The sequence below is a fragment of the Anomalospiza imberbis genome, chromosome Z, assembly GCF_031753505.1.
Source record: "Anomalospiza imberbis isolate Cuckoo-Finch-1a 21T00152 chromosome Z, ASM3175350v1, whole genome shotgun sequence".
In the NCBI taxonomy this organism is placed as follows: Eukaryota; Metazoa; Chordata; class Aves; order Passeriformes; family Viduidae; genus Anomalospiza; species Anomalospiza imberbis.
In genome coordinates this window covers 29,694,859-29,715,321 of record NC_089721.1, presented here as the reverse complement: position 1 = coordinate 29,715,321, position 20,463 = coordinate 29,694,859, and the positions used below count along the sequence as shown (strand labels likewise).

The window sequence follows — 20,463 nt, the reverse complement described above, 5'->3', positions numbered from 1 at the left end:
TAAAACTTAGAATGCATTTTCAAACCATTTCCTTATTTATTAGAATCTGACAGTGTGTTTAAATGTTTCTTTCCACCTTATTAAGTGTTGCAAGAAATAAGAGTAAATTAAGTAAAATAAAACACACTTTTCTCAACATTCTTTTCACGTGAAAAACTGGGATTGTGGGGTTTTGACAGGTAATATACCTGCATACCGTAGCTTACATTTGTGTATTCATCAAATACTGAAGCTCAAATCAATGTTAGCCTTTGATATGTCGTGTAACTGTGCAAAAGAATAATACAGGTACATAAGCATGTCAAAATACCTGCAGATGTCATCTTCAGCCAAGTAACACCATGTACATAGAGTACCTCATGATATATAGTACTGCTCTATGAAACGGGCTAATGTATCCTTCGAAATATGTATTTTAGAAAGCACAAAAAAATCTAAAATTTTATCAGCAAATAAAACCCATACTACTCTGACTGCTGTACTCAGCTCCTGCTCATATTTCGGCCAAAACAACTCATGCTAAAGTCCGAGATGCATTCTGGCAGCATACAGAACATATTGTAGGTAGGACAGGTGACCAGAAAAGCTAATGGGCCATTATGCTGCCATGATCATCTGGAAATTGCTATCTCCTGCAGCCGTCATCTGTGCCAGTTTCACCACCATCTTCTAACTTACAGGAATTACATAAACCACTCCTCCAATCTGGAAGGCAGAAAACATCACCTTATCAAAAAAAGCCCAACTTTTGACATTGATTCCCTACCTGCTGGACTGCTCAGGCTTTCACACTTCCCACTGTGAAACAGGGTATGCCACACTGTGACAAAGGAGGAAGGATCAGCACCCTCACACTCAGCTAGGTAACTTTATTTTTTAAGGATCCCAAGTGCATGGATTAAGAGTTAGAAGTTATAAACTAGGAAACTTTGTGTTTTGGGAGAGAAATTCACTTTATAGACTAATCTGGGCAAAGGCAACCAACTGTTTGTTGTGTTTTTGTATTTCTTAACAGGCTCATGAAATTAAGTTTAAATCACAGAGTACACTGTCCTGTAAATTTGAGAGACACAAATGGACTGTGAAAGCTGCTCAATAGGTAACATATTTGCAGATTAAAACACTTCTGTAACACCAGGGCAAAAAATGATGCTGAACTGTACATGTTACAGACCTGGATTCTGACTTCACACCACAAAATGGAATTCCCAATTTGTTTTAATGTGAGATTGAATAAGCAGTAACTTCTGGAAACCATTACAAACCTCAACTGCTGACAGGCATTAATAACCTAACTAAGAAATGGAACACTTAGGAGAGATGGGGGAAGCAGAGGGGCAGGGGCAGTTCATTATATTTTATGAAGTAATTAAATTGAGCACACTGGCATAGCCTTGTCAGGCTATTGTACTGAGTTTAGACTACAAATTTAGTACTAGTGATGATAAAAATGTGCACTGTTTTCATTTCTAATTAAAAAATGTTATGCCTATTGAAATAATGTGCTCATATTAAGCCAGTGGACTAGAATTAGTCTCAAATATGGCTGTTGCTCTCAAGAGGAAAAGAGGAGAAAGATATCTAAAAGTAATTCCTTCATCAAGCAAATTCAAATCTCTGTTGAATACTCTCTGTTGTTTATTACTGAATATAAATATTAGCTGATTTTGGTGGGGGTAGGGGGGGCAGCAAAAAAAAAACAAGAAAGAAAACCACAACATTCTGAGAGCCTCCAAAAATATTCTGAGGTAGGAGATTAATTTACCTGCTTCCCACAAAAACCCAGCCCACCATACTGTTATGATCAATGACATCAGAAGTATCAGAAGTAGATGGAGAATTACAAATCTCACTGGTTTAACAGTGAAGGCTAACTGGGGGAGCATAAAACAATTTATATTTTTTCTGGTCACACACAGGAATAAAAGCTTTTGTTTTCTTTGCTTCTAAAATAAATCTCATTTCTCTACAGCTGATACTACAGTTCTTGGCAAAAGACATAATCATCCCTCTGAAAAACCTAAGCAAGCTGCTTCTCTATTCTGTGCATATAATATTTATATAATACAAACAGGCATAGCAATAGCACTGATTTAGACCAACACAAATATCTGTAGCCAGTCTGCAGCTATTCTTACATTTTGAAGAAATGCATAAAGTAAAAGTTTTCATACATTTCTGCCCAACATCTGTACTTCCAAGATTAAAGCTTTGTTTTGGAATCTAAATACTGGGGCTCACTAATACCATCTCAATTAAACTAAATGGAAAAAAAATCACTTCAGAGATATATACATTTCTATTTAATACATATTTCAGGAGAGAATGTGACAGAAAGAAAATTGACCGTTGTCTCTTACTTCATACTTCATGCATTGTATTTTTTGTAAGTGAATGCTAAACCAAGAATATGATTTTGTTGCACTGGTTTTATTGTTGTTACTTAAATTCTTATCTAACCACACAGTTTATATGGTACTTTGCAGTGGCAAACAGATAAGCATAAGGTTCTGGTTTTTCCACACTCAAAGTTTAAAGCTAACCTCAAAGTTAACTGTGGTATTCACAGACAAAACAAACCAAAACTAGGCCAAGCACATCAAAGACCTATTGCTGTAGCAGAAAAATCCTGAAGTAACCCAGTACAGACATCTGGAGTACAGTTTTGCATCTGGGACAAGCAACTTATGTCCAAGAACTATCAAGACTTCCCTTCAGTTTTTATTCTAGAGGCATATTTAAATGAAATCTGGACACTGAAGTTGTTCCATTACTGGGGTTACTCCAAATGACAAAACCAAAAATCTATTTGTACATTGGCTGGAACTTTCCTACATTCCAACCGGAACAAAAACACTAAAGACCAAAATTCAAGGCTTTTCAGCTCCAAGAACTTGTAACAAAAACCCCAAACTTTACTGTTACCCTAAATCCGAGGCTATCTTGTGTTTCCATTTCTCAATAATAGCTTACAATTGTCAGCAAGGCAGTTATTTATGAGATAAAAGGATAACTGCTCATAAGTGTGTTCCAAGTTGGACAGGGTGAAGCAATGACTGCTGGGGGGGGGGGCGGGGAGGAAAAATCAAATATCCACATGGACTGACAAAAAACAGTGTATTGATAAAAAACACCTCTCCCCACTATTAAAAATTCTAGCGATGGAATCCTGAAATATGATGCATGTCTAACCTCCTCAGGTTAGACTCACATAGCTGCACGGTATGGGCCAAACTCTGCAGATGTTTGAGTTGCTCCAGCAAAAACTGTAATATTTCAAGCAACAGTCTATATGGATGAGTGCAGCAAATACACACTTTACCCTCCTTCACTCCATCACATTCCACACTTGCCAATTTTCCACATCAGATTGAAGTTCACTGTCTAAATACAGTTTGGAAAATTACTTCCCAGGTTTACACTTGCTTACAAAAAACTGAGATTGAAGACTTACCATGGTGTACGGTTACTACACAGAGAATTAGTACAGGACTCAGTATCATGTCAGTACTTCTTTGAAGTCCTTCTAGAAGTGTTTGGGTTGCTTATTAACCCAAACCTCAGCACACCTGCTTTGGCATGGAAAGCAAGGCATGGGTGAATCAACATTACAGCTGACTCTTTAGAAATTATTGGAAAAATCAGCTCTAGAGACCTACCTACCAACATCATAAGAACCCCTACCAGAGATGGTCAAGTGTCAGAGTAACTCATGTTTGGTATCCAATTAGATGGAGATACATCCTAGTGTAACCAGCAGCACCTTGTTTCAGCACCAGGGGTACCCAGTTTCTTTCCTTTGAGGCATTAAGCACTCATTTCAGCAAGCCAAAATAATCACCTTCAGTTTAATCCTCAGATTATACCCCAGCATCTCATTAGGAAAATAACCACGCTCCCATATATTTTTAAATGTTGCAAAACCACCTGCATTAGAGATTGTGAAGCACTGTGTACAACACACATCAGGCAGAGACATGTCAAAGAACATTTTTTGCCTACTCTTGCTTATTGTGTATCCCTACTATCTTTTCTTAGGCATACCCTTAATTCATTACCTGACAATTCTTGCAAGGTACATGATTCAGCATAGAGAATGAACATGAAAGTTATTAATAAAAATGGGTATTGCCCCTTTAAGTACATGCACTGCAAGACTGAGTGACATACTTCAAATCTACAAGGTACTACAAAAGAAAATAAAAAGCCAAACAATTTAAAAGAATGGAGAAAAGGCTTGCATTGCATTTCTTATGTGAATAAACAACAACAAGCTCTTTTATTTTCCCATACCATTAGTTCACTTTGTCAAGAAATTATCTGCTATATCAGAAAGGTCCACTTGTATTACTCAAGAGGTTCCTTGGACTATATCTTTTTACGACATTTTAAGATGGGGATTCACAATTTGATGTCCTAGAGACCAATGACACATTGCTTTCTTTGAAACATCTAGGAAAGAATTAACCTCTTGAATTTAAACAAAACTAAAAATCCTAAAGAACACAGCTTCAAGTTCCACTCTACACAATTATCCTGAAAAATGCTTAATAAATGAAATTATTATAATAGTATTATCTCATATTCTTTACATTTCCATAGATCACAATTCCATCACTGTAATGCTCTAACACTACAAGATACCATTACAACTCTTCTGGAACAGAAAGAAAACAACTGTACAAGTAAGAAAACCAGAGAACCATCACCAGCACCTGTTTGCCATCCTGAGCAAAGAAATGTCAAGGCCTGCTATCATTGGCCTAGCAATTAAAACATTGCAAAAAACATGTAGAATTTTTTAAAATTAATTTAATTACCAGGAAAAGCACTTTTGGCTCAACTATCTTCTAGTGAAATAAGTCTCACCTTTGGCCCATTAGATGATTTCTTCTTCACTTCAGAAAAAGACAGAGAGTTACTGGGAAGGCTGGGGAGATGAAGGCTCTGCCCTGAAGAAAACGATGTGCCATCTGACATTACCATCATCTGTTGTAAGAGGGAAAGCACATCAGCAGACATTATTAACAAGAGCAGACTCTCACCTGCCTAGCAAATCACACTGGTAGAAGAATAAAAGTCCAACAAACAATATCCATGTTTCTTCTCAAGAGGGGGTAGTTTAATGAAATCACATTGATAATCAATAATTCATTTTCCCTAAAAAAGAGTATTTTTCCCATGATATTAACTGGTAAGCAATCTTCCTGTCTGTATCCTGACCCATGAGCCTTCCCAGCCTATCCTCTCTCCCTTCCCTGAGACGCAGAGGAGGCAGAGTGGGTGACTAAGCATCTTAGCCAAGGTTTACCCACCACAAAGATACACTGTAAAAACAAATTGAGGTTTTAAAGTAAAAGCAGTATGGCTTTAATTTCAGCTTCTAACTTCAGGTTTCTGTGTTATCTAGAGTACAGTAAACTGTGTGGCTGGTAAGCAAACACTCAGTTTGCTGTTAAGAGGGTCTAGCTCCCTTTCTTGATTTTAAAGACTTAAGAACAAACAGATCATTTCCAGAAAGCACAAGTAAATCAGCTATTACTGAGCAGTTACCTGACATGTAGATTATTCCTTCCATCTGTGGGAACCCAGTTAAGATCTTGTCTTCTGCTACAGTGCTGCTCTGCCTGGATTTTATGATTCCTACTACAGCCATTCATTTATCTATTGGTTCAAGGCTCCAAATGCTAGAGACAGCTTACCTGTCTGACAAGCCCTGCAAAGCTGGAAAGATGCAGAGCTCTACACCTGCAAGGAAACATGTCTCTTTTCCCAAATGTTTCCATGCACAAAGCAACACTGGTTTTGTGGATATCCTATGTGGTTAACCTTGCCTCTTCAGATGATCAAAACATCCTCTGACTCAGGGAACAGAAATGAGCTGACCCATCACATGCCTCATAGAAATTACACTGAAAATACAGGGAAATCAAGGACATAGATATGTGTATTCCAATGTTACCTCTCCAAATCAGGATGATATTTTATTGCCTACAGATTCCTAAAGACAGGCTTTCAATTAAAAAAAATAAAATTATTTAAACACCACTCAAAATGAATCTTGTTGCAGACCACTTTGTTCAGAAGACACGTGGTAGCTTGGGGAATATTAAGACACATGTCTACGTAATAAAAAACTTTTTTTATCAGCCTGTTTTCAACACTGTAGCTAGATGCCAAAGGCAGAGGAATAAGGCAATTGCGCTGTTCTAAACCGGAGCCTGCCAAAAGCCAAAGCTCTGAAAAATCATCTGTCCAAAAGTAATAACATTCTTCTTGCAATCATGGCACTGTTAATTGTAATTAGCTATTGTGAATCACAGTAAGTGATCCTTTAGCAGGAGAAATACTTTCTTATCTCAATTTGCCAAGGTCTTTGGTTGCATTAAACTCAGCTGAATACAAGAGAAGGCACAAGCTAACAAAGAACAATCAGCCAGTAGGAAAATATAGCCACATGTGCATACCATAAACCTGGGCAACAAGTAGAGAAAATGCACATATTTAGCATTACTTTCTCTGACAGAGGATGTCAAATGGGTGTTAAATAGTATTGTTCTTTAAGTCAAACTCCGCAGTATTTTTAAAGCCACAAATTTAACAGAACATATCATCTGCATAAAATCAAAGTCATTCAGAAAAAGCAAATTTACTTATTAATTACAGAGTTTAAGCAGATATATTGTTGCCCAAAATAGTTTTGTTCATACATTCATATGACAAAAAGATGCATATCCATGTAAAAGAAAAATTTAGTCAGGAGGATCAGGGTTTGCCCTACCCTGAAATTAAAATCAAAGAAACAAAATCTCTGCCAGAAATTCTTTCTCCTAGTGTAGGAAGCTGCCATTTTCTCCCCGAAGCATAGAAGTCTGATCCACTGAAATAAATTCACTGAGGATTAACCACTGCATAAATTTTCATTTTTAAATTCAGAAACATTTCAGTGCAGAAGTATTCATATATTCATGATTGTACACAGGCATTCTTAGAAAGTTGACTTTTTCTTTTTCAAAGTGCATGGACTTCTAAGATATCTCAGTTTCTGGCAAGTATTTGGACCATTAACAGTCTCCATATTACAGACTGTTTCAAAACAGGATGACAGTCTACAGAAAGATTTAGAGGGATGGGATGAACAGCATTAATGCCATGTGAGGTCTGATTTGGCAAATCTCCTGTTACACACAGAAGAAAATAAATCCTTTTGTGGTTTTAGAAATTAAAATCTGGACATACCAAACCATGAACCCTAAAAATTTCAGTGTATTGAATCCTGCAGATGTTATTACATCATAAACCCTATAAAAATAGCAACTGTAAATTCAAAATTTTGATGTGATCAACAATGCATGCAGTTAAGACAGGCTACAGACTATACCATATTTAAAGCTGACAAAAAGATGACAAGAGACCAAAAAGTCTCATGTAAAATTAAGTCTTTGGCCCCTATGATAAAAAACACACACTTCTCCTCCAAACAGATTTCTGACTGACAGAAGTATATGTTCCTCATTTAAGTCCATTATATCACAGAAAAAATAAAAAATAAATTACTTCGACCTCTCAAAGAAAGACATTAATATTAGTGTTAAATAACATCTAATATGTTTGTTTTCTTTGTCATCTATGTAGAAAGTCCCTATATTAGCAACACCTTTTTGAAGTAATATGCATTTCCTTTTGGCTAAATTTAGGGAAATGACAAGTATACATCCAGTTTAAGTTTACTGGAAGACCTCAGCTGACAGAATTGCAGCAATTTCTGCAGTGGGTAGCTGCCCTTCGACCCTACATTAGTCAAACACAGAATCACAGGTTGGCACATGTACTTCCAACAGCTTTCAGAATAAGTCCCTATTTTCACATTGATTCTACCACACTGGCAACACACACTGCTTGATTGTGGGTGTATCTACGTACGTGCCTCTATTAAACCAAGGCTTCAACTAAGATGGAAAAGGTTGATGGGAAATGTAGGAATAAGCTTATCACAGGAAGACACTACTGCAGCAAGAGTGCAAGCTCACTGATAGCATAGGAATAACTCTCCAACACAGCCTATATGAATTTTACTCCTCCCTGCATTTTACAGCTTTACCCTGCTGTCTTACAGCTGCCTAGAGATACAGCTCAAGAGAAGGGGACTGTAGCCCGTGCTTGAGCCAGGCAGCCAAGGACACCTGCAGCTGGTATTTGGCTGGACACACAATTAATCACTTCAGTGACAAAAACCAGGACTAATTCTTCTTGGTCTCTTCTAAAGTCAGCAGCTAAGTGGGATTAGCCAGACTGATGGAATAAGACATTGACTAGTGTCAATGAAGGTGAGGCAACAGCAGTCTAAACAAATTAGTTTAAACACAACCAACATGCAAAAAATGAAGTTCTAGTTACAGTTTTGCTGTTCCCTCAAAGATCTCGCTTGACTTTATTTAACAGAGCAGAGATCTAGCTAATCTCAAAGCTTGTCTTTCATGGGGCAAATGGTGACAGTAATACAGTGTGTAAAAGTAGGGCATTTGCTGGGCTTGTTCACAAATATTTTAAGCGTTTTTAAAAAGTGTGCTTTAGGATACCTGGTACTGGATAAGCACTAGAAAGATGGCCAAGGGAGAACACTTGGTTTCACAGTTTAATACCAGGGTACAAATAACGCAGGAACAGCAGAATAGGCCGTATGGAGAAACATTTCAAGACAGGTGATTGTCCCACTCTATTCTGCACTGGTGTGGTGTCACCTTGAGTCCAGCATGCAGCTGTGGCACCTCAGCACAAGCAGGACATCATCAGACTACTGGAGTGTGTACAGAGGAGGGCAACCAGTGGCGTGAAAGGCAGCTGACATCACTTGACTTGCTCAGTTTAGAGAACAGAAGGCTGAGGGATGACTCCACTGCAGACCACAGCTTCCTCGAGGAGGGGCGGCTGATTCCACTCACATAATCTAAATGTTCTGCTGGTAGTCATACCTTGCCTCTAGTTCACAAAAAACTCACTTCACTATATCCTTCAGCTGTTAAGCTTGCATTTAAAACCTTTGTCTACCAGTTGCTTTAAATGAAAAACAACTTTGCAAGGGCAAAGGAAAACGCTACTTTTTCCCCAAAATCAGTGCATAGAGGAGATCCACTGATACTCACATTATTCGGTAGGAATAATCAATCTGAAGTGACCAGTATCCATAATACCTGAGCTGCTGGTATCTTAAAAGCATAGAACAGTTGAGGTTGGAAGGGACATTAAAGATCATCTTGTTCCAACCCCGCTGCTGTGAGCAGGGACACATTTCACTAGATCAAGTTGCTCAAACTGCCATCCAAACTCCAAGGAATCAGGCCTCTAGAACTTCTCTGGGCAACTTGTTCCAGTGCCTCCCCACCCCCACAGTAAATAATTTCTTCCTAATATCTAAACTTACTCTCTTTCAGTTTGAAGCCATTCTCCATTATTCTAACAATACCCGCCCTTGTACAAATTTTCTCTCAGGGTATTTCTAAGGACATTCCAATCTGCTACTCAAGACAATTAAATGCAATGGAAAGAAAAACTGCCATGCATTTAATTAAAGTAGTTCCATGCACTTCTGAAAAAAGGAATGGATCAGGGAACAACTGTGCACTACCAATTACCATAATATAATCAGGAACCCACATCCGCTATTCCTCTTCCATAATTTGGGGAAAATTATGAAATTGCAGTACCTAGTGAATATAATAGCTTGTATTAAACCTGCACTAACAATTTATTCTGAAGTTTCCTTACAAAAAATAAAAACACTGACATTTTGGAGACAACATTTATACAGGCTTGAACAACATGGAGTACCTGTATACCCAACACAAAATGCTCACTTTCAAAACAAAACCTTGCTTTTCATGTCCTTATGGCATGAGGAATGTGGAACCATCTTAAATGTTCCACGGAAAGCTGATCTTGTTTTATTGCCCATTACTACAAATGCACACAATTGCAAGGTGCTGCACCTGGGCTAGGGCAACCTCTAGTACCAGTCTAGGCTGTGGGACGAACAAATGGAGATGGAAAGCAGCCCTAGGGAGAAGGACTTGGGGGTGCTGGTGGATGGGAGGCTGGACATGACCCAGCAATGTGCACTCACAGTTCAGAAGCCAAACGTGTCCTGGGCTGCATCCAAAGCAGCATGAGAAGCAGGGCCAGGGAGGGGATTCTGCCCCTCTGCTCTGCTGAGACCCCACCTGCAGGGCTGCATCAGCTCTGGGGTCCCAGCACAGGAAAGACATGGAACTGATGGAGAGAGCCCTAGGGAGGGACACCAACATGGTTAGAAGAATGGAGCACCCTCCCTGTGAGGACAGGCTGAAAGAGTTGGGGCTGTTCAGCCTGGAGAAAAGAAGCTCTGGGGAGAGTTTATAGCAGCCTTTCAGTACCTAAAGGAGGGCTACATGAATACAAGAGGATGGCTTTTTAAGCAGGGCCTGTTGCAACAGGACAAGGGATAGTAGTTGGAAACTTAAATAGGGTAAATTTAGACTAGCTATAACAATGAAATTTTTTACAATGGGGGTGATGAACCACTGGAACACACTGCACTGAGAGGTAGTGGACACCCCATCCCTGGGAACACTGAAGGTCAGGTGGATGGGGCTCTGAGCAGCATGATCTAATTGGAGATGTCCCTGCCCACTAGATAACCCGTAAAGGTTCCTTCCAACTGAAACTAATCTATGATTGTAACGACCTTGACACACAGGAGTCACAGATCTACCACCCCACACATATATTTAGTCAGGAACTATGTGAGCTGTCACAGGTCGAGATCAATACAATTTCCTTATTAATCCACATTAGAGCACCTGTAGGTCAATGAGCCACTATCAAATATCTGTTGCCTGTCTCCTAGTTTTGCATTTTCCTGAATGAAAGAAGGCCATCAATAAAGCTGCAATAATCAGATCCACACCAAGCTACATCTTGCAGTTTCATTTATTGAGCTGCTCATCAAAGAACACCCTCATACAGTATATTCAGAACAGGCAGTAAGCTTTACCACATGTGCTGCAGAAAAACTCCAACAGCACTTTTAGTAAAAGCTACAAGATACCTGTTAGAATTCTGGGAAAGATGAACCATTACTACAACATTTCTGCAGCACTCAACATGAATTATATTCATCATGCATCAATAGCAGACAACTGGACCTCTTTGGCTATGGGTTGCCACACCCTGTGTCATTTTACAGTGACGAACAGGTTCCTACACATCACTTCTTTCAAATTTAAGAGTACGAATATCTGAAATATGGGGGGAAAGTAGTAATGATTTTAAATGACCACTGCAACACTAATAGCTAAAGTCATGATAATGAAAAATCAGTATGGACCAAACACGAGCTATGCAATGTGGGCATGCAGACCTATATTTCACAATTCCAGAGGATAACACACTGCTAAGGAAAACCTAGCAGTAATACAAATCCCATTAAGGCTGAAGTTCCAAAATATAAATCATTAGCTAAAAAATACAGTCATCCTGAACAACTATTATTTATATTTAAACCAATATAAAAAAACTTTAAGTTATTTGCTTGAAAGTAAAGTAATATGTAGTTCAAGAAAATTCAATTACTTAAATATGAAAAGCACAAGATTAAAGATAATCCCTTCCCTAGAGCAGCATTATACCTAAGGCTGGTTCTGGGTAGAAGCCAACTATTCCAACTGATAGAGAGGAATTTGCCAGGAAATGGGGAGGATGAAGAAAAGAGGGAAATCCCCACAATTTCATCTTCATTACATGGATTATGAACATAGGTTTTAAAACTGGCACTGTGCAGACATCTCAACTGACTGAAAAGACATTTCTCAAATGTTAAACAATGAAAACACAAAGATAGCAAAAACCTCAAACAACCGAATGCAGTGGGTTTTGGCAAAACCTACATTTTTACCTTGATTATTTTCTCTAAAAATTGCATCTCTCAGAATAAGTCTCTCTCTCATTCATTAACAGATAACTCTCTTTAAGAAAAGAACTGTCTTGTTACACAAGCAGTGTTCTTAGATTTCCTAACAAATTTTACAGAAAGCAACAAAAAGGACTCATCTGTTGCTAAATAGAATCATTACTACTCTAAAAGTGACCTATTTCTTGCATCCTCTAAACATGAAACCTCAAACCATTAACAGCCCTTTGCATTTGTAATACAGCCGTGATTTTTACTATTTTTGCCCACAGTGTTAACTGCTCTCGAAGGGCCAGAGAAAAGTCTTTCCCTTTTAGGAAAGAAAAGTCAGCTATTAAGTTTTGTCTATATACTCCTGGATTAAACAACTAATTTTGAGCCTCCTGCCAAAAAGTCAGTCATGTTTAATTTCCAATTAAACTTGCAAAACAATACAAACATTTTTATTTATGTATTTGTAGCTAGGAGACAGAAGGCAGGATCAAACTGCTATCTTCATGTAGACTGAAAATATTTTCACTACTTTTACTGGAAATAATTGAAATTAAGTCATTTGTAACATCATATTCAAACAAGTGATGCCTGAGCAAATATTTTTTTCCAGTGGCAAAATTTAGTTCTAAAGTGTTAGGCAGCTATCATTCAGCATCTTCAAAATTAATTTATTTTTACTAGCTCACTAAACAGACTAGGTGTAATTTTCAATTTTTTTCTTGCGAGCCAAAAAAGCAATAGAACCAGTGCTGACAATATAAAATATAAATGGAATCAGACTCTATTTGCGTTTTCTGTGGGATTCAGCATCAAAATCTACTTCAAATTTCAAGATTTTTTTTCAATCACTATAATTTCCCAGTGTCAGTTTTCTTCCAAAATCCATACGCAGCAATCCCTGTGCCAACTCTTTTTCCTCAGGGTCTCTCATATTTTAAGGCTGAAACTGATCACAATAGGTGACTGAAAAATCCAGGAAGGAATGACCACATAAGGGTCAACACTTATTGGTGTTTACATGATCAAAACTTTAATCCTACTGCACCTGCTCAGGCATAATTTCATGCTGTGCCTAGAGGATGAGTTGTGTAGGAAACTGCATGCATACAGTTCTTTCACTTCCAGAAGCTTGATGACTTGCTTGGTAAGACACAAATTAATTAAAAGTAGTCACCTGTATCCAGGGTATCCTTGGGAATTTCAAGCAACAGGTTGCTAATTCACATGGGTATATGTCTATACCTGGTAGCTACAGATGATATGGTACTACACTGAGTAAATGGTACAGAAAATTCTCAGTGGCATCATTTCCACAGCAAACCTCTGTAAAAGGAATGTCATTCAGAACATATACAAAGGTATAGAACCTAAACAATGTATGGTTTGGTTGAATTTGTCCAGTGTAACTTTGAAAATGTTTTATTTGGTTTTTTTTTTTTTTAATTACAAGAATAAGCCAACTGAAAATAGGTAAATGGTATAGATGGATTTGAGCATAATGGTAGAGATAGATTTGAGGGGCTGCGGGAAGTTCAGTGTAGAAAATACATTTTTGAAGGTGGAAAACTTTGCCAGTTGGATATAGCCTAAGACAGAACCAAAGGTTTCTATTTACATTCCTGATTAGAGAATCTCTGAAGCCAACTCAAATCCTTCTTCTAAGGCCTGAAAATGTAACTGCCTCTTGGAAAAGAAATCAGCGAGTTGGTAAACTCCCAATAATGAAGACTGACTGTACAGTAATGCTTCAATTCTGGTGATATCAAATAAAAATGTTAAAATACTAATATTCCACAGAGCTAATCTACATGATTGGTAATACCCTAAATGTCCTGTTTGCCTAACTCAAGTGCCACAGTGGCAAAGCTGTACTACATTAGAGTTCTGACTTTTTAATCACTTGTGATATCCCAATGTTACTCTTACTCTCATTGAGCCACAGGATAGCCAGCCACATCTTACTGGACACGAAGGATGGAGAAGGGTAACAAAACTTTCTTAGCATGAAAGACAGAAGAACAGTGGCTGTACCAAATAACCTTGACCAATACACATTTGGGAGACCACAAGATATATATGTAACAGAAAGGGGGAGGTAGGAGCATCCAAGAAATAATTCAAGGAATCTGCAGCAAAAGACAAACACAGAGGTAAGACTATATTGAATATGGTAACACACAGGTACCAGGTAAGCCTACACTTCTCCCTCCAGAAGGACATACTATTTGTAATATGCATATGTTTAGAAAAATGAGAAATAATCATGTTTTGTAGTTCACATCAGTCAGCCCATGTAAAAACGGAGGAAAAGGAATCTGATCTGGATTCCAAGGTGCATAGAAATCAAGCAATTTAGACCATTCTTTAAAAGCATGTAAACAAAAGTCCACCATGTTAAATGCCTTCACTCAATGCTACCACTCTTTTACATTAATATGGTATCTCATTCATTTTGGAGGACATAAACTTAATTTTGCCAGACCCCCTGCCTATCAAAATTGAGCAACCTGTTACTGTTATTTTTTTTTCTTGAATGTAGCCATAATCTAGAAGTATTAATTGTTTGGACTTATTTTTAAGTGCAAAACCCATCTCATACTTTATTACCCTGTAAATGCTTTTCTCAGCCTAAAGCATAGAATTAACAAATGAGTTAATGCACTCTGCAGAACAGAGAACAGACTGAAGTTGGAAGGGAAAGTCACTTGCAATGCACTAGGAAGGGAAATTCAGCTTTTCAGGGTTTCTACAGGATTCAAAAAAGCCTGTTTCCAGTATTTCATAAAACATAATGGGCTTTCCAACACCAGGAAATGTAAGCCCTTCAGAGAAACTTTTAGGGACAAGACAGACAGTGCTATTACATTATTTCTGCCAAGCTAATCAGATAAACTCCCAGGTCAGAAAGTCCATAGAGGGATACAGAAAACTGATCACTTCATGACAAGGTATTAATTTCTTGGAAATAAACTGGGGAAATGGAGAAAAAGGAATAGCCATGCAGTCTGAAGCATCCAGAAGACAAAAAAGCAATGAAATAATGCATTTTAAGAATGACCATACTGGTCATTCCCTATATTCAGGGAAAGAATTTGATCAAAACATGCCACATTTTGTTGTTCACACTTAGGCAACATTCTTGCTTTTGTTAACTCAAGAAACCTAAAATTAAAATGCTCAGAAAACTAGCAATAAAAAGGAAGCTTCCTATTTTAACCTTTTTAACCATTACTCCTCAACTCCAAATTCTCTGCTGGCATTACTTAAATTTATTACACTTGTGGTTAAAACTTATTAATCTCATCCAGTCTGTTGTTAACAAATATTAAAGAAATGGTTCATGAAGTTTTCCAGAATACAGTCTCGATGTTTTATTTGCAAACACACTAAAAAGCCACTTGCACCTTATAAATGCAAACAGAAAACATTGCACATGCTTCTATTTCAATGTAACTGTAGTTGTAACAGTTCTGTTCATCAGGAGGCCAACAGGGTCTTTCAGGCTATATGCGCTACTTGGTTTTGCTTTGTTTTCAAAGATTCTCTTTAGCAGACTGAAGATTCTCACACTGGCTCCCTCTTATCTCCAGCTCAGAACCTACTATTATCTAAAGGTACCAAAAAAGGTTACCCACTTTTGTTATGGCTGGTTCAAATTAAAGACAGGCACTGGCATTAACACTTAGAATTTCACAGCATGAAGGCTTTCTTAACATCTCTATCAGTGACTTGGTAAAGGAGGCAAAATACACTCATGCCGTCTGCAAATAACAGTCAACTGGGAAGTGAAGTATCTGACGCTTCACAGCAAGCAGGGCTTGCGGAGGGGACCCAGGCAGTATGGAAGAATAGGTTAACAGCAGCCTCATTAAATAAAATTAGGACAAATGCCAAATACCAAGAACTGCCCCAGCAAGGCACAGCCCTGCAGCCAGGAGGCTAGGGCTGTAACACAGCTCCAGAGGATGGCCTGGGCATGGAGGGCTATCAGCTGAGCCAGGGCACAGGCAGCAACATAGGTGCCTGGGCAGCAACTATGGCTATCAGTGTCCCAATTCTTGTGAGGTGGTCACAGCCCTGGGAGCCAGGGGAGGGTCAGAACTATATCCTCTGCTTGGGTTTTGTCAGACCTATCTACATACTCCCTACAGTTTGGACCTCAAACACCAACAAAATGGTGGGAGATGAGAGGAGGTAACTGAGACTGCGGGGCTGGAGACTGCAGAGAGAAGCAGCTACAGGCCTAGGGCTGGCTCAGGTGGAAGGAAGGATGGCTTCAGGAGCATCCAAGGAAGGCTTGAACTCCTCCAATCCCTCTCATCAGCATGGCACTGATCAGAGGGAATAGAGGAAACACAGGCTCTTCACAGGAGTGTGTGGAAGGAAGCAAGAGGCAGCAGCCCAGCCGGACACATGGGAGGCTCAGGCCCATGAAGATGGTCCAGAAGTGGAGCTGAGCCCAGGGGGAGTTTCACATCCCAGTAAGGAAGGGTCAAGTCTTGAGCAGACCTCATGGCTGAGCCTCTGATTGTCCCTGACAGAATGAATTATGCTGTCATTGTGTGAAACATAGGAGAACAGTTTCACAGACAAAGCATAAACTTAAAGGTTTGGCCTTTTGGGCCCTCTCATCCCTCCAAATGGGCAAACTTCCTTTTGGCTTTTTCACGTCACTTAATTCTAGCAACACATAAAGAAGTCAGTACATTTTTGTGATTCAGACTGTGCAACATGTTACATAGATTTAAGTGGGTTTGTTTATAGTTAGAGTTTTGACTTGTTCTACCTTATAACTACAGAATTTATTTTGCTTAATATAGAACTATAGAACCTCTTTCAATGAAAGACATTTTATTTTCTTATTACTTCCATCACACTACGATGTATTTAAGGAATGCACATGCTCATTTGTTCACCCATTCCACTTAAAAACATGTACCGAGCTTGTGTATGAAGTTAGTCACAAGAACACTAAATTTCACTGTTAGGTTAATCTTTCTCATTATACTAATCATGCACCAGCAACAAGGAGCAACATCTTGTGATGGCTTTTGACATGGGTGCAGGACTCACCCCTCCTGCCTTTAGCAGCTTTCTTCTGAATTCCTCTGTCGGGTTGTTGAATGTGAGCTTTTCACAGCGGAGGTGATTTACAGGTGGGTGGCCTTCAAGATGCAGGAATAAGTCATAGTCAAATCGAACTTTCTTAGGTTCTTCCTGAGGGTTGAAAATAACCAGATAGAAACATCTAGCACCAAAACTAACTAAGTTGAAAACAAAGGCTATATAAAGACTGTCAATTAAAATTAAATAATTTAAAACCATTCTCTGTGCTCTCAGACACACAAGGAATTTACCAAGTGTCAGTTGAGCTACAGTAAATCAGAGAATCAGAGAAGCTCCTATCAGCCCATGATAACACAAAGTAAAATGCATGAATTTTATGAAATCCTGACAAGGCTTACTTGACACTGTTAAGTCATGTTTGGCCCAGGCTACAGGTAGGCACATAGGCGAGTATCATGATTCAGCTGACACAAGGTAACTCAGTCAAAAACACAATAACATTTCGGAGTCCTAGAGAGTACTGAACACAGTGCAGTAAGTTTTGAACACAAATTTCTCCACTGTAGCCAAACAATTGATTTCTTCAAAAGTTATAGAAAGGGAGAAGTATGAATCTGCTGCAGCCTACTACATTTGATCTCCTACTTATGGGGTCTGCTCATTTCCTAAAGAAACTTCATTGTCTTGAACAAGTGTGGTCAGATAGATTTCAAGTGTTTCACCAGAACTTTCGAGCAATTAAAATTCTCTGCCACTGCAGTGAAAAAATGAAACTGAATGTTCCCTGTACCTATACAGAAAGAGAAAAAACATAAAAGGCAACTATATTGCAGGAGAAATCACCAGTGCTCTAGTGCCCTGAGAAAGCCTCAGCTGAAAAAGGACAGTGGTTGCATCAAACAAATTTCAGTATCTTCTATCTGGTATTACAAACTAAGTCCATCTGGTGTTAGACATTTACACAGTCCCTTCTAGAAGCTGTATGTGCACTAAGTGCATTTTTAAGATGCTATTAAGCAGCCCTTCCTCCAAAGGACTTCCATATGCAATGGAAGTCACTAAATCAAGCCTTAGGAAAGAATAAAAATAAAAAGTCAACTTGAAAAAATGTTTCAGAAAAAAGGGAACCATGAGGGAAGGGAAGGAAGAGATACAACAAAACCTTAGCACATATCCAACACTGCATGAAATTAAAATACATGTTCTGTTTAATGACAGATGCTTTAGAAATTCACATTAACCATGCTGAATTTTGAGTCAGGGTTCCAGCTATGGGAAGAACAGAAAGCATAGAAATACCAGTTATTTTGAAAGTTAACTTAGAGGTTTCAAACACAGCCAAGGTTTCAAGGTTTCAAACACTCAAGGTTTCAAACACTGCCATTATTTCAAAATGGGGGAGACAGAATGTACTGCCGTTTATGAACCTTATCCTGTATTAATTGCATTTTCCAGAGTAGGAGTCTTTGACCTAAAAGCATTTTTAAGGACTTTGTTTCAATGACTAACAACCATAGCCTGCTGTTGCTGAATTTAGGAGCAGGAGTTGGTTGTAATTTCTGTAACTCTTTAAAGCTTGGAATACTTTTCTATCATGGCAAAATACCTATTAAATTTTCCACCAATTTCTGTTTAGTCCTGGGAACAGGATCCTCTGTGGTCCAGGTAGCTTCCTGTACCCCTCCTTTCTCTATCCAATAGGGTATTTTCTGAATCAGAAATTCAGCAGCTGTCCACCTTTAATAAATGATGACCGTATGTCTTGTCTTCTTCCTTCTGTCTATATCCTTTTTTTCTGTATTGGAAAAGTACCTGTAAACTGCCTTAGGGGGGAAAGAACAGCTGAGCCAGGAGAAAGTAGTAATTTGCCAGCTCAATTTTTATGCCACTCTTCCTTTCTATTGCACACACCCCAGGGAAGCACATGCTGCTGCAGCTGTGTGACAGACTAACTGAGTCACAGTCCAACTGCTGCTTGTCATATTATATGACACCAACAAGGGGTGAGGGATGTTTGCAAACTTCCTAATTCCACATGTTGCTTGAGGGTAAGGCAGGTTGTAATCACTGATGCCCTCTTGATCTCAGTCTAAGCCACAACTTCTGCTGGGGAACACCAGCGACTTGCAGTCTCCACAGTCAGAAAAAGCAGCCACAAGTCTAGTGGAAAACAAAAAGAGAAATATTGGGCAGGAAGCTTTCTGTAGAGATGCTCAATGATTGACTCACTGTCTTCTGCTTTGTCTGTGGGATGAGCATTCAATAGATGAGTTGAAGAGACTGGGCTGCTTTTCATTAGATTTTCTGAATGAATCAAAACAGCTCCCCTAATAGAAAAAGGGCTCAAAAGCATACCAAAAAGTCTGATCATCTCACTGAGGCAGTTCTATTTCATTTCCAACAGCAAACATGATAAATCAAGACCTTCTCTTCACAGACTGATACAGGGAACATATCAGAATTACCTATTCAAAACCTACAACTTCCAAAGTGCCTGAATAGAATACCTCGTACCTTAACAGGGCATTCTGTGAAAGACAAAATAATACTTGATTACACACTCAAAGGCACACATAGCTAACCCCAAAAGAAAATTTAAGTGATCAGGGTTCCAGAAAAAGTCTTCTATAATGCTTTTCTATTTCTTTCTCTTTTAGTTTTTTACCAAGAATTCAACACAGTAAAGATATGATTTTGACTTCATTAAAATAGTCATTTCAAACTACATCTTGATAATATAAAATAAACACACAGGTATCTTTGAAACACGTTAAGTACCATAACAGCTCCAAGGCACATGACATGTAAAGGGAACCTGAATATTTTTGGATATTAAGGTAGTGTACATTAAACTTTGCAAGATTTTGCTCTTTAATTTCACACAAATCCAGTTCTTTTTATCTGTACTAGTTATTAGTAATGCAGAGCCCATTATGTACAATTAAAGAAAACCTCTGTATTTGCTATTTGAGAGACTCACAATAAGTGCAGCAATTACTTAGAATGTGAGGTTTCACAATAGCATAAGTTTTATAGAATGGCACTGGATTTGGCTTGAGCCTGGTAATGTTGAATATACTGAGTACTCACATGCAGTCTAAAATACTGTTTCTTAACAGACAAAAGGATGCAAGATTAAAAAAAGACTGATTTGAAAGATCAAAACCTGAACCAATTATAAAGATTTGTAGTACTAAATAGAAAAATGTAATACTAAAATATAAAATATTACACAATGAGTTCATTGTGTAATCAACATAATCAAGACTGGTGTCCTTTCCTCAAGTTTAAATGGCTCTTTAAGCATTAAAGACTTTTTAGCAGGGCTAGTAATTCTTCTCAATAATTGTATTACACTTCTCTTTTTCAATAAGGCAATTTTAATTTCACAGAGTTATCTACCAAATACTGTCCACCAAGAGTCTATATTAGATGCAATATTGTTTAACTTCTCCCTC

The 20,463-nt window shown here is 38.3% G+C and overlaps 1 protein-coding gene and 1 long non-coding RNA gene across 7 annotated transcripts in view; both read right to left on the bottom strand.

Moving 5' to 3' along the window:
* Nucleotides 1-20,463, bottom strand: part of MLLT3 (MLLT3 super elongation complex subunit) — a 120,450-nt gene that overhangs the window by 41,864 nt on the left and 58,123 nt on the right. For 3 of the 6 annotated variants that reach the window (XR_010994554.1, XM_068176795.1, XM_068176796.1), the window contains exons 4-5: nucleotides 17,012-17,155; nucleotides 4,870-4,989 (exon numbers count right to left, since the gene is read on the bottom strand). Coding sequence is in view for 5 of the 6 variants with exons in the window: in XM_068176795.1 (XP_068032896.1) it covers nucleotides 4,870-4,989; nucleotides 17,012-17,155 (264 nt within the window). In the remaining variant the exon portion in view is untranslated. The remainder of the gene's footprint in view (nucleotides 1-4,869; nucleotides 4,990-17,011; nucleotides 17,156-20,463) is intronic. The other 3 variants (XM_068176798.1, XM_068176799.1, XM_068176797.1) reach the window with 2 other exon arrangements.
* Nucleotides 13,048-14,584, bottom strand: LOC137465205 (uncharacterized). Its single transcript, XR_010994593.1, has 2 exons — nucleotides 13,554-14,584; nucleotides 13,048-13,128 (listed from the first exon to the last, which is right to left on the bottom strand). It is a non-coding gene; the product is annotated as an uncharacterized lncRNA (long non-coding RNA).